Source organism: Trematosphaeria pertusa (assembly GCF_010094035.1).
Source record: "Trematosphaeria pertusa strain CBS 122368 unplaced genomic scaffold BU26scaffold_10, whole genome shotgun sequence".
Classification (NCBI taxonomy): domain Eukaryota; kingdom Fungi; phylum Ascomycota; class Dothideomycetes; order Pleosporales; family Trematosphaeriaceae; genus Trematosphaeria; species Trematosphaeria pertusa.
This window is the reverse complement of record NW_022987221.1, coordinates 379,417-391,624: the sequence shown is the minus strand read 5'-3', so window position 1 is coordinate 391,624 and position 12,208 is coordinate 379,417. Positions and strand designations below refer to the sequence as shown.

General features: G+C 54.7%; 3 protein-coding genes across 3 annotated transcripts; 2 read left to right on the top strand and 1 right to left on the bottom strand.

Annotated features, from left to right (window-relative positions):
- Positions 1–946: 946 nt before the first annotated feature.
- On the top strand, positions 947–5,891 carry BU26DRAFT_430762 (uncharacterized protein; the record flags this gene model as incomplete). Its single annotated transcript, XM_033823905.1, has 8 exons — positions 947–2,547; positions 2,605–2,675; positions 2,728–2,978; positions 3,089–4,456; positions 4,505–4,669; positions 4,720–5,335; positions 5,385–5,689; positions 5,745–5,891. The coding sequence occupies 8 exons, from the start codon at positions 947–949 to the stop codon at positions 5,889–5,891; spliced, it is 4,524 nt and encodes a 1,507-aa protein (XP_033681534.1).
- A 545-nt stretch (positions 5,892–6,436) lies between these two features.
- Positions 6,437–8,595, top strand: BU26DRAFT_430754 (uncharacterized protein; the record flags this gene model as incomplete). Its single annotated transcript, XM_033823904.1, has 3 exons — positions 6,437–6,549; positions 6,678–6,705; positions 6,790–8,595. The coding sequence occupies 3 exons, from the start codon at positions 6,437–6,439 to the stop codon at positions 8,593–8,595; spliced, it is 1,947 nt and encodes a 648-aa protein (XP_033681533.1).
- Positions 8,596–9,631: 1,036 nt separating this feature from the next.
- On the bottom strand, positions 9,632–11,896 carry BU26DRAFT_520987 (glutathione reductase). The gene is made up of 7 exons (XM_033829422.1): positions 11,443–11,896; positions 11,361–11,385; positions 10,448–11,303; positions 10,190–10,365; positions 10,062–10,135; positions 9,772–9,909; positions 9,632–9,710 (listed from the first exon to the last, which is right to left on the bottom strand). Exons 1-7 carry the CDS (start codon positions 11,688–11,690, stop codon positions 9,665–9,667), a joined length of 1,563 nt encoding a protein of 520 aa, XP_033681532.1. The 5' UTR covers positions 11,691–11,896; the 3' UTR covers positions 9,632–9,664.
- Positions 11,897–12,208: the final 312 nt, after the last annotated feature.

Below are 12,208 nucleotides of genomic sequence, written 5' to 3'. Positions count from 1 at the left end.
GATGCGACTACCGATCAAGTGCAGGATGCGGCGCGAAAGAAGTAACCTTGGAACAGATGCTTGCTCCGGCTCGAAACGTGTCGGGACGGCGTTGAAGACCTCGGGAGCTAGCGGCAGTGAGAGAGCCAGGAGCAAGGATAACTGCGGGAAGTCCTCAGGAGGGTATGTTTCTCGGGTCGCGCAAACAGTTGTTGTACAACGCGGCAGGGAAGCCAGAACGAAGACGAAAGCGTCGAGTCAGCTGAAAACGGACGTGGGCAGGCCGGTGGTGTACCTAGGTGAGACGTCAGACGCATGTTGAAATGGCGCCGTGGTGGAGCATGAAGAAAGAGTACACGCGGGCGTGATGTCCTGAGGTTGAGTGCTGAGCCGACCCAGGCGAGCGGATGCGGTGAAGTCTGGGTTGAGGTGGAACAAAGGACCGTCCGTGATCCATGCCCATGGGGGTGCCGGAGCCGATGACGCAACGTCCAGACATTCTAGAAAGACGGCAGGGGCGGAGGACGGCGCGTGGGCTCGATGGGCGCGACGGTGGTCCATTTGCGTGCGCTGGCCTCAGATCGCTGCCAAGCTAGGACAGAGATCCCCGTCGTGCCTTCCGCTTTGGAATACGGCGAATGCACTGGCAAGCGACGCAGCCCGAAGCAGCCCGTACGCAATGTTGAGGCCCCGCAGCGTCGAACGGCCCTTGCTACGTGTGTCGGAAAGCTGCCCTGCCGCTGAATCGGAGCTGCCTGTCTTGCTTCGTGATCCCCAACCGGCTAGCGACCCCGGCCTCTAGCGCGAACGCCTCTGGGCATATTCCGCCAGCACCACCCCTCCGCGCCGTACCACCAGGAGCTGGAGCGTCCCTTCTACCGGCCTGCCCGCTGCTTGACAGGAGCGCGCACTCCGGCCGGCTTCCGCTCCGTCTGCCGCGAACGGCCCTGGTGTGGTGGCGATCTCTATGAACCCGCCCAAGTCCATCTTCACAGGAAGCAACCCGAGACCAGAATCCGCGAACCCGCACAATCGACACCTCAGCACCCCCGAATATCACGAGTCCCTCACCCAGGGAGCAGAGGCGCCGAAGCCTTCTACTCCCCTCGAGCACCCTGCCGCGTCCCCATCGAACCATCCCACATGGCTACCCGGTGCGCCAGCTAACAGCGGCAATCCTTCTCGGCAGCCCGCCTCCGTGACAGCGACCAGCGGCGGCGCGCATCGGCGAGGAGAGACTGTAAGGACGCCACCGGCCGTTGCGGGAACGAAGCGGTCTGTGGCTCCAGGACGCCCTCCCGAGCCCGCGAGCGATCCCGTGCACAAACGCCGACGCGTAGACAGGTCGCGACATACTCTAGATCACTTCAGCTTGCCCAAGTCGGCGCAGCTGAGAGACAACGGGCCCCCGTCGCCGCTCTTCTTCTCATCGCGCCGCACACGACCACAGCTGCCCGCGCGTTTCTCCAGCTCCGAAGCCGCAGCAAGGATGCTCTCCAAGACGCGGGGGGAAGACAGCGGCATCAAGACAGTCACACTAGCGCGCGGCACCTTCAGTGGCCTGAGCCCGCCGGGGCCGACCAGCACAGCAAGTGGAAGGACCTCCTCCGAACGGTCGAGCCTGCCGCGGACCGCGTCTCCCGAAGGACGAGATAGAAACGATCCGCTTAGATTGCTTGGATCTGTTGGCATTGTCGAATTGCTTGAGCAGGATACCCGCCCGACCTTCATCGTTGACATCGGTGACGCCTTGAATTACGCTCCAGCCACGTCCAGTCTTCAGATACTGTTCGCGAATAGCGCATTGCGCTCAAGTTCGCCAATATGGGAGCTGGTAGCAGGCAAGTCGTTGAACCAGACGTCCGACCACCCAACTGCACACGCATCGAACCAGTTTAGAGGGTGGCTGCTCAGTACCGTCGTACAGGGCGAGAGCCTAGATGTCAATCCCCCGCCTGTCGAACATGGTGCCATAGTGTGGTCTTGCTATACATTAAGGAAGCGCCTGCGTGTCATCTCGGGCGCCGTACCTTCTCGTGCTGCAAGCGTTCCGTCCACAAACTCCTCGAATGAATTCGGTATCCCCTCAGCGTCTGCTGTTACTTCTGGCACTGGCATGGACGGTTCTGCATCTGCTACGGCAAACGAACCTCAGGATTACTTTGGCAGCACTGTACCTACCATCGTGGAAACCTTGGATCAGGAGCCGACTCCAGAGCTTACGGCGCCACACAATAATACAAGCAACATCCAGTCCGGCGACGACGCCGTCGCGAGGCAATTCCGGCAGCCTGACAGGCTAGACTTAGCGACTCTAGAGGGTCACCCCTCTTTCACCAACGAGTGCGTTCTGCGAGCTCACTCTGCAGGCGACGTTGACGCTTTTCATAGAGAACCAAGCCCGCCGCAAGAGGTCGATGTTGGGTTCTTCGACTGGACAAGACTATCCATGTCACCGTCGCTTCCAAGGCATATTCAGTTCGCGCGCTCAGTCGACTGGGCGTCAACTCCGCTAGGCCCAATCGAATACTGGTCAAATGACTTGCGGGCCATGTGCAACCTGATAATGTATGTCTAAAGTGTTCGTATAGCCTCATATACCATCCTGTACTAACAGGAGATTAGGGCGAGTCCTCACCCTGCTGCCATGTACTGGGGTGATGAACTTGTGGCCATCTACAACGAGGCCTATATCGGTTCGTGGTCGCTGCTCTTGATATGCCCGTGTTCTATTGACCATTGCTGCAGGGCTCGCTGGTCAGAAGCATCCGGCTCTCATGGGGCAAAGCTACAAGGTTGCGTGGGCTGAAATTTGGGACGACGTCAAGGAGGTTTTTGCAAACGCAAGGTTGACCGGACAAGCTACAATGAAGGATGATGACTGCTTGTTCATGAAGAGAAGCGGATTTCTCGAAGAAACATACTTTTCTTGGTCCATCATCCCCATGGTCGGCGAAGACGGAACCGTAATGGGATTGTACAATCCAGCTTTCGAAAAGGTAACATCCAGAAAAGCTTCCTGTGCCGCTCCTCTTTTCTCGGCTGCCGATTCGCTTGACAGCGATGCACAGGAGATCCGAAGTAAGAATGATACTAATATTTGTTCTAGACGAGGCGGAAGATCGCTGAGCGACGCATGCTCACCTTACGAGAAGTCGGTGAACGAACTGCAACTGCACGGGATGTGAAGGGCTTTTGGGGGCAAGTCCTGATTGCCTTGACTGAGAACGACTACGATACGCCTTTTGCTCTACTTTATTCCGTATCCGATGACAACGACAGCGACTCCTCTTCTTTATACTCTAACAGTCTTCTTGGCACGAAGACTTGCTACCTGGAAGGAAAATTGGGCGTCCCAACCCGCCACCAGGTTGCGCCGGAGCAGATCGATCTAAAAGAAGGCAACGAAGGCTTTGGTCCTGTCTTTCGCGAAGTTATGAAGACCGACAAACCCGTTGTGTTGAGCATTGGCTCCGGAGATCTACCTTTAGAGATGATGGAGGGTCTTGCATGGCGCGGTTTCGGAGACCCTTGCCGTGATGTGGTGGTCTGTCCTATTCATCCGACAACGGGAGAGTCAATACTCGGGTTTCTGGTGCTGGGTATCAATCCGCGTAGGCCTTACGATGACGACTACAACCTCTTTATACAGCTCCTAAGTCGGCAGCTAGCCACCTCTCTAGCATCTGTAGTCCTCTTCGAAGAAGAGATACGCAGAGGGCAGAAAGCAGCAAAACTAGCAGCGGAAGACCGCTTTCATCTGTCCGAGCAGCTCGCAGCTCGCACGCAGGAAGCTATAGACAGTGAGACGAGGTTTACACGAATGGCTGAATACTCCCCGGCTGGCCTATTCATCGCAGATCACGCGGGTCGCATCACTTATTGCAATGACACGTGGTACGAAATCTCTCGAGTGCCCAAGGACCCCGAGAAGACGGATCAGTGGATTAATTATGTGAATGAGGAGGACCAAAGCCTAATTCAAGAACAGTGGGGACGGCTGGTCGAGAATGCTACCGCGATCAACATCGAGTTTCGATTCAAAGCACCATGGGAGGATAGAAGTGGCAACAAGGGAGATACATGGGTTCTCTTTTGTGCTTTCCCGGAGAAATACGAAGATGGCATGCTCAAAAGCGTCTTCGGCAGCATTACCAACATCAGCCCGCAGAAATGGGCCGAAGGCTTTCAGAAGAGGAAGATGGAAGAGGCGGTAGAACTCAAGAGGCAGCAAGAGAACTTCATCGACATCACAAGCCACGAAATGCGCAATCCTTTGAGCGCCATTCTTCAATGCGCCGATGAAATATCGACCATACTCACCGACTTCAAGACTTCTGGTGCGCAGGAGATCCCGCCCAGTATTGTAACAGATAGCATCGATGCCGCTCAAACGATTGCTTTGTGTGCACAGCATCAGAAGAGGATTGTCGATGACGTCCTCACGCTGTCCAAGCTTGACAGTGCGATGCTTATGGTATGATGACTGCCCGCTTTTACCTCCTTCAGCTAATGGTTTGTATAGGTGACGCCTGTTGACGCCCAGCCCCTGCAAGTTGTTCAGCGCGCGCTCAAGATGTTTGAAGGAGAAGTGCAAACTGCAGGCATCCAGATGGATTTCGTGTTGAGCGCCTCGTACAAAGAGCTTAACATTGATTGGGTAAAGCTAGATCCTTCACGAGTGCTCCAGGTCAGTCGCTCGGCATTTGTTGACAAATCCTTGCTAACGGCTAGGTATAGGTGCTCATCAACCTCACCACCAATGCCATCAAGTTTACTACACCGGAATCCAGTCGCACGATCAAAGTCATTCTTTCTGCCTCAAAAGAGCCGCCTTCGGCCAGTAAATCACCTCGCGTCAGCTTCTTCCCCTCAAGGTCCAAACGCGTCGACCAGACACTCGGGTCTGACTGGGGTGACGGAGAAGAGATCTACCTTGAGTTTGCGGTGCAAGACACGGGGCGAGGCCTCAATGCCGAAGAGAAGAAATTACTCTTTCAACGCTTTTCACAAGCAAGCCCCCGTACGCATGTTCAATATGGAGGCTCTGGCCTTGGCCTGTTCATCTCACGCGAACTCACTGAGCTTCAGGGAGGGGAAATCGGCGTTGCTTCCGAAGCCGGAAAAGGAAGCACCTTTGCTTTCTACATCAAATGTCGAAAGACAGCCGAACCGAAGGATGCCGCCGGGCATATACCTATGTCACTAGCACGACAGCTATCAAATGCTAGAGGAGGGCCCCGAACGGAGCCGCCCAAGATCAGAGACTTCGCAGCGGTGCCGAAGGAGGCTGTTGTGGCGGATATCAAGGCTCGGAGACCGGATTTGAAGGTTTTGATCGTGGAAGACAATCTCGGTAAGTACCGGATACCAGCAAGAGTAGCCCGCAGCTTACGTGCGACCAGTCAATCAGAGGGTGCTGCAGCGTCAACTTCAGAATCACGGCGTAACGACATATGTTGCGAACCATGGTGGCGAAGCACTTGAAAAGCTCAAGCAATCGCAATACTGGAAAGAGCATGGGCCTGGCGCGCCAGACGTCGGCGTCGTACTAATGGACAAGGAAATGCCAGTCATGGACGGTTTGCAGTGCACGAGCAAAGTCCGGGAACTTGAAGCTCAAGGCCTTTTCAAAGGCCATGTACCCATCATCGCGGTCACAGCGAACGCGAGAAGCGAGCAAATTGCGACGCTTCTAGCTGCTGGCATGGTAAGCACTCCTCTCTAGGCGGGACTCTTGGGAATGCAAAACTGACTTGGGCAAGGATGATGTCGTCTCGAAACCATTCCGCATCCTAGAGTTGATACCCAAGATCGAAGAACTCACAATGAAATACCCCGATACCCTCAGTCCGGACCCTCTAGGACTGGTTGTCCCCAGTAAGCCGTCTATTACACCTTACTCGATATGAAGGAACGCACGTTGCTCACTTTTATCTCATTCGCTGGTGGGAAATAGAGATGGATTTGTTTGGGATTTGTATTCGGTTGTTTTGCACACTTGGGAGCATTGGATGGTGCATTCTGTTCGGTGTTTGGAGCTGCTACAACTTGGCTTCAGCATGCAAAGATGAAAAGCTGTGCTACTATTATTCTTAGGGCGGGATTGGTAGAATCAGGCCGGCACATCTGGGCGGGTCAGTTCGCTTTGGGTCAAAGATGGAGTCGGGCAACAAGATTCATGATCTAGCATTGGGCTAATGCGTTTGATTGAGGTGGATTCAGGGGATTGGTAATTCAATTCGAGCTCGAGCAAGCAGACGGGCATATTGGCAGCTTGCGAAAATATACAATCAAGAGGCTACGGTGTACTTCATCCGCTAGTTCAAGCACATGTTGCCTAAGAGTCGTGGAACCACCGTGCGTCTTGGCATTGCGGCGGGCGATTTGTCTTTGCGAACCTACTACTTGCGCAATTTCCCCCCACCACGACCACGATCCCGCACGCACCTCCGCCATGGTATACAATTGGGACGGAAAAGAAGCCGAATGCCATAGACTGTACGTCCAAGAAAGGAGGAGCCTCGATGAGGTCAAAGAGTATTGGGAGCAGAGAGGGTTCACGCCGAGGTGGGTTACTTGCGCTGCTGGAGACATGGCTCGCCGTATGAATCTGCGCACTGCGTCCGACAGCAGTGCGTGCTATGCGCTTGCCGATAGCAACAAATATGAAGAGAAAGCTAACGACGCGTCCGCAGCAAGCGAGCCTTCCAGACACAGTTCAAGGTACGGCCATGCCCCTTCGTCACACCTCGAGCTACAACCTCCGCCTCTGCTGCCCTGGCCGCGTAGCTAATGCACTGCACGCAGCGATGGGGATTTCCCAGCAAGCAGAACCCCGCGCACAAGAACCCGGCCCTCATCGCCCGCGTCAAGGAACTATGGGAGAAGAACTACATGCAGAGGGACATGGTGGACACGCTCCTGGCTGAGGGCTTCCAGATCAACGACCGCGAGCTCATGCGGCTGCGGCTACGCTTCAAGTGGTTTCTGAGAGAAAGTGCCAGCAGAGGCGGGAAGAACAAAGAGAAACATGAGAAGGGGCCGAAGAGGAAGCTGAAGAAGCGGAAGGGTGGCCCTGGAAATGGGCGGATTGGCCAATTGGCGGATGCGATACGGCAGGAGGATGGCTGGAGTGAGGAAGAGGAGTCGGACCACGATCGAGAGGAAGAGCAGGATTTGCAAGGACAGCTGGAATCTGCAGAAGCATCGGCACCCGCAGAACACGAGACACACGCCTTGGATCCGGCCGAGACCTTGCGAAGGCAGCTTCGGCAGGAGCAATTACAAGTAGAGAGCGACGAGAAATGGCGGACGCGGAAGCGACGCCGTCGGACAAGAGGTTGGGCTGGCCTCCCCGCCGACGCACCCGGCCAACCTCCTCGATTTCCCTCCGAGACGACGCTCGACGAAAGCAAAGCTTATCTTAGTCTGGATAACAAGCTATACAAGGAGGTGCGGGAGCAGTTCCAGGCTATCTGCGAACAGCAGGGCGTAATCAAGAAGACCGTTGCTGGGCCTGAGAAATGGGCACAGCTACTGCAAGGGCTGATTCGCGAGAACGCTCACCTATCGAGTGTCTTTCGGCAAGAATCCGAGGTATTGGAGCAGAATGACGCCATGTGGCGGCCGAAGAATCACAAAGCATTGTCACTGGATGTCATATGTCAAGACGTCACGAAGCGAATGCGTACCATGGAAAGCCGGCTGGGCATTCCTGAAGCGAAGAACGCGCTTGGTCTCAATCCTGAGCAGACTCGGGAGGTGAGAGCTGCCTTTATGGCTATACTGAAGGTGAATCACTTCACGAACAAGTTCGAAGCGGGTGATCAGCATTGGAACGAGCTCAAACAGCGCTGGGTCCAGGGATCAGAACTCTTAAGGGGAGTCTTCGCGGGTGGACAAGCGGACCCAAAGCATGCGGAGAAATGGAGAGCTGTTGAAGTACTGGCACGCGATGTCATGAAGCGTCTGCGTGCTGAGAATTGCCAGAAAGACCCGTCGAGGAAGCAGGCACACCGAGGCCCAGGTCCTGGACCCGCACCTCCTACGGTCATCCCCCATGCGTCGAATACTCATCTGAGGAGCCGGTCACGGTCCGCCAACAGAAGTTCTGCACAAGTGAGCAACAGCATACCCGTCATCTCCGCGTCTCCCGACCTGCAGATCGATCCGTCTCTCTTGCTAGCCGCGAGCGATGCATCAATCTTAACGCCCGCATCCCACGAACCATCATACAACCAACACTCCCACCAACACCAGCACCACGCCTTCCCTCCACAGAATCCATACACTTCAATCTCCCAGCAAAACCTGCCTTCCGTCACCCTACCCATCTACTTCCGCCTACATCCGCACTCCACTACGCCCTTCCCCAACAAAACCGTGTGGCTAAGCGTTCTACAATCTGGAACTATTTCAGAAGTAAGAGGCCTGGCTATGCGAGAGCATCCGGGAACTATGGTACTGAAGCTCGAGGGGCTAGTAGTGCATAGAGGCAGTGGAGCGGAAAGAGAGGTTAGTGTGGCGATTGATGATGACGGCGAGTTGAGTGCGTTCTTGGAACATGTTGGTGCTGCTGGGAAGGCGACATTTGTAGTGCTGTTGGGCATGTGATAACAGGTTAGGAACAAGGGAGTGTAGATGCGGATGGATTTGCTACCACTAGATGACGGGTTCGAATGATACATTCTCGACTATAAATTCCAAGGCCTATGGATCGATTACTTCTCCTGGGCACCAGAAGCTAGCTGGCTATTCCGTTCACGCCATTCCGCTTGCCTGGAATATACCATAATATTTACTCTTTCCACTAACCAGCACGGTAGCGTATCGTCCTCATAAATATTCTAAGCTCCGCAACCTCTTACCTAGATTTCAAAATCCCCAAACGTAGACCTGCGACGTCCGTAACAGACACACTACATCCCCATTCCGTTATCAAGTCACTACAGCCCAGCACCCGTACACCGACCTCACACAATGCCATTTAATCAAGGCAACTCTGTACTGCTAATCTAATCTCTAGCCCCGGATTTATTTAGCTCTAGCTCCAGCGCGGCCAAGCAGGTAGGAGGCGGAGCCACATCCATCCCTTCGGTTGGCTATAGACGGGAATCAAACCACCCCAAAAAAGCGGCGGGAACAAGTAGGAACGTGAAACGAACACCGCTGCTGCTGGAGGAGAAGAGCCGGTTGAGCCCAGCTCCCGAACGGGATGTTTCATTCCTTTTCTGGCAGGGACGGATAGATACAATAGCGCTCTTGTCATGGCGCGACCGACTGTGGGCGGAAAGAGCGGGAATTCCAAGGCGGGTTTTGTGTAAGTGGAAGTATGGAGGGAGAGATTTCGGGGATGACGTTGCGTAATTTGGGGGAGGTGGGTTAAGCAGTGACTCGTTGTCGAGGTTAGGGAGACGCGGGTCGAATGTTGTTGGGGTGGGGTGGGGATAGAGTGGGTTTGGGATGCACATTGGGAGGGAAGAAGTGGGCAGTATGTTGTGGGGAGAAAGGTCAAGAAGTGGGTATTTGACTTTCGTAGACTGCTCGATGTGGGAGGGGAGGTGGAAAGGCAGGCGGAAAACGGAGGTGAGATGGAGTTCCGGGCAGCATTCACGATCTGAGGTTGAATGGAGAAATCGCAACACAGTACTGAACGCGTTGTGTTTAGGCTCCATAACTACTATTACCGCAGAGTGACGAGTTCCTCTGCAGATGTGGGATGAATAGCGCTGCAAGGTTTGTCAGAGGATGCATCCTGCATAAAAGTGGACACAGGTAGAAGGAACGTACACGCAGCTGTCGAAGTCGGCTTTCGTAGCGCCCATCTTGAGGGCCACGCCGAAGCCTTGCAGCATCTCGCCGGAGCCTTCACCTAGTATATGGAGGCCAACTACTTTCTCGTTCGGGCCCGCGCAGACGAGCTTGTACCTGAGGGTGTGGGTTTAGCGTGCAGAATTGCGGAAGAGCGGAACAAGGTCCGGGATAGGAGAGTAGGCTAGAGAAGGACCGAGGTTGACGGGGGAGGGGATGAAGCACAAAAGTGGGACCGTGTAACCAGCAGAGAGAAGCTCGGTACGTACTGTGTCGGATGTTTGGCTTTCTCCTCCGCGGGGAAGACATCAAAATACATCGCAGTGAACTTCGTCTTGTAAACCTACATGGTGTTAGTGCGCACCGAAGTATCGTGACAAGAAGCAACCACACTAACCTTAACATTCTCCCTCCCATACTTCTCAACAGCTTGAGGCTCGGTAAGTCCAATCGCTCCGACTTCGGGATGGCTAAACACCACCGTCGGAATACCCTCGTACTCGAGCCGCGCGCTCTTCAGTTCAGGCGGCCCGAACAGTCGGTTCCCGAGCTGCCTTCCTGCAGCGATCGCCACTGCGGGAAAAAGCGTGTAAGCTTCTTAGATCTCGCCATAGTGGCCCGGTGGCAAGGGCCCCGCTCGTATGCATTTACATACCTGGCGTTAATTCTGCTTGGCCTGTCACATCGCCGAGCGCGTAGATGCCTGGGATGTTAGTGTTCTGGAACTCATCGACGGCAATGTGACCGGTCTTGCTGAGCTGGATTCCTGGAACATCGAGGTGCAGGTCTTGAGTCTCAGGTGCGCGGCCAATAGCCCAGAGGAGCTCATTGAAGTCGTAGATCTGGCCTTCGTTATCCGTGATGCGTAGGTGTTTATCAGGAGACGGACCGTCAGCGCGCTTCTCATGGGCTTCTCCATCAGCCACGGATGCGGGTGATCGGTCGAGCCTTTCGATCCTTTTGAAGCCTGGATATCTCTTATGAATAATCACTCCTGCATCCTCGTACGCTTTCGTCATGGTCTCTTGGATCATTGGATCAAATGTGCGGAGGAATGTGTCTCCGCGGAGGAACATATGGACTTCAACACCAATGGCGTTCAGCACCCCAGCAAGCTCAACCGCAATGTATCCGGCTCCGACTACGGCAATCTTTTGGGGCAAATATTCCATGTCAAAGAACCCGTCACTCGTAATGCCATGCTCTGCTCCCACAATGCCTGGAAGAAGTGGATACCCTCCAGTGGCAATCAGTATGTGGTTCGCGGTGAACGTTGATTTGCCAGAGCCATCCTGCAAATCTACTTCGATCTCTTTCTGGCCGATAAATCTAGCGGTTCCGTGGACCAAGTCGATGCCTTCACGAGTCCAGTTCCGCTCATAGACTCCGTTCAACCTTAGGATTGACTCATCTCGACGTTTTTTGAACTTGTCGAAATGGAATTTTACGTCGGGGATCTCGTAGAAGTAGTTGTGAGCTCCCTTCAAAGTTTCGTTCACCGACGCGAAGTACTATCATCACGATTAGCCACAAGTCTCATGCCTCCCGAACCGCCCCTGGACAATTACCCAGGTCATTTTCTTGGGCACGCAGCTGCGGCAGGCTCTGTCAGTGCACACGACCATTCTGCACGACATCCCGCGTACTCACCCCACATTGACACAGGTCCCCCCGGATCTGCCGTTCTCCACCAGGAGGGTGCGTGCGCCATACCAACCCGCAGCTCGACGGGCAGCTCCAGATCCACCACTACCACCCCCAATCACGATGTAATCGTAAGACGCGTGAGTGGGCGCCATCCTCTTGGCATGAACGGCGAAGTGGTGTGCCACCTGCGAGAGGCGAATTGCTGTGGTGCGTGAACTGCCTAAGGGCCCGCAGTGTCGGGGGAGGATCATGCTGTCGAGCGGGAAGAGAAAAGTGTGATATATCACATTTCCCCTCTAAATGTGAGGCGCGAAGTGTTGCTTGTGCAATCAGCTTTGAGATCTTGAGTAAGCCTTCGCTAGCGCGCCTTTTTCGGCTGAGACAAGCAAGGGCCCTGCATCGCGTGCTTCTCGAACCCCGTCTTTCTCGAACCCGGCGCCATATTAATCAACGACCAGACGTCCCCCCCCCGCAATTTGCAGTCTCGATGCTGCAGTGCTCCAACCGGCCCAATCGAGTCGTAGCGATAACGGCGCTGGCATGCCATCCAAGCCATGCAGCGTCTGCCTTCCTAATGGGTTTCGTTGCTTCCAAAGCCCCTCTTCTGCGTTCTGCCCAACTCTGAGTGTCTTTAAAAAGCTCCGGTGGCTCTTGGACGAAGTATTGTCGCTTGACGCGCGAAGCAAACGGGAACTGGCTTATGTGGTTGCGTAAACAGGATCGTGTCTACAGCCAAGAAACGTGGATGCATTCGTGCATCCACAATCGG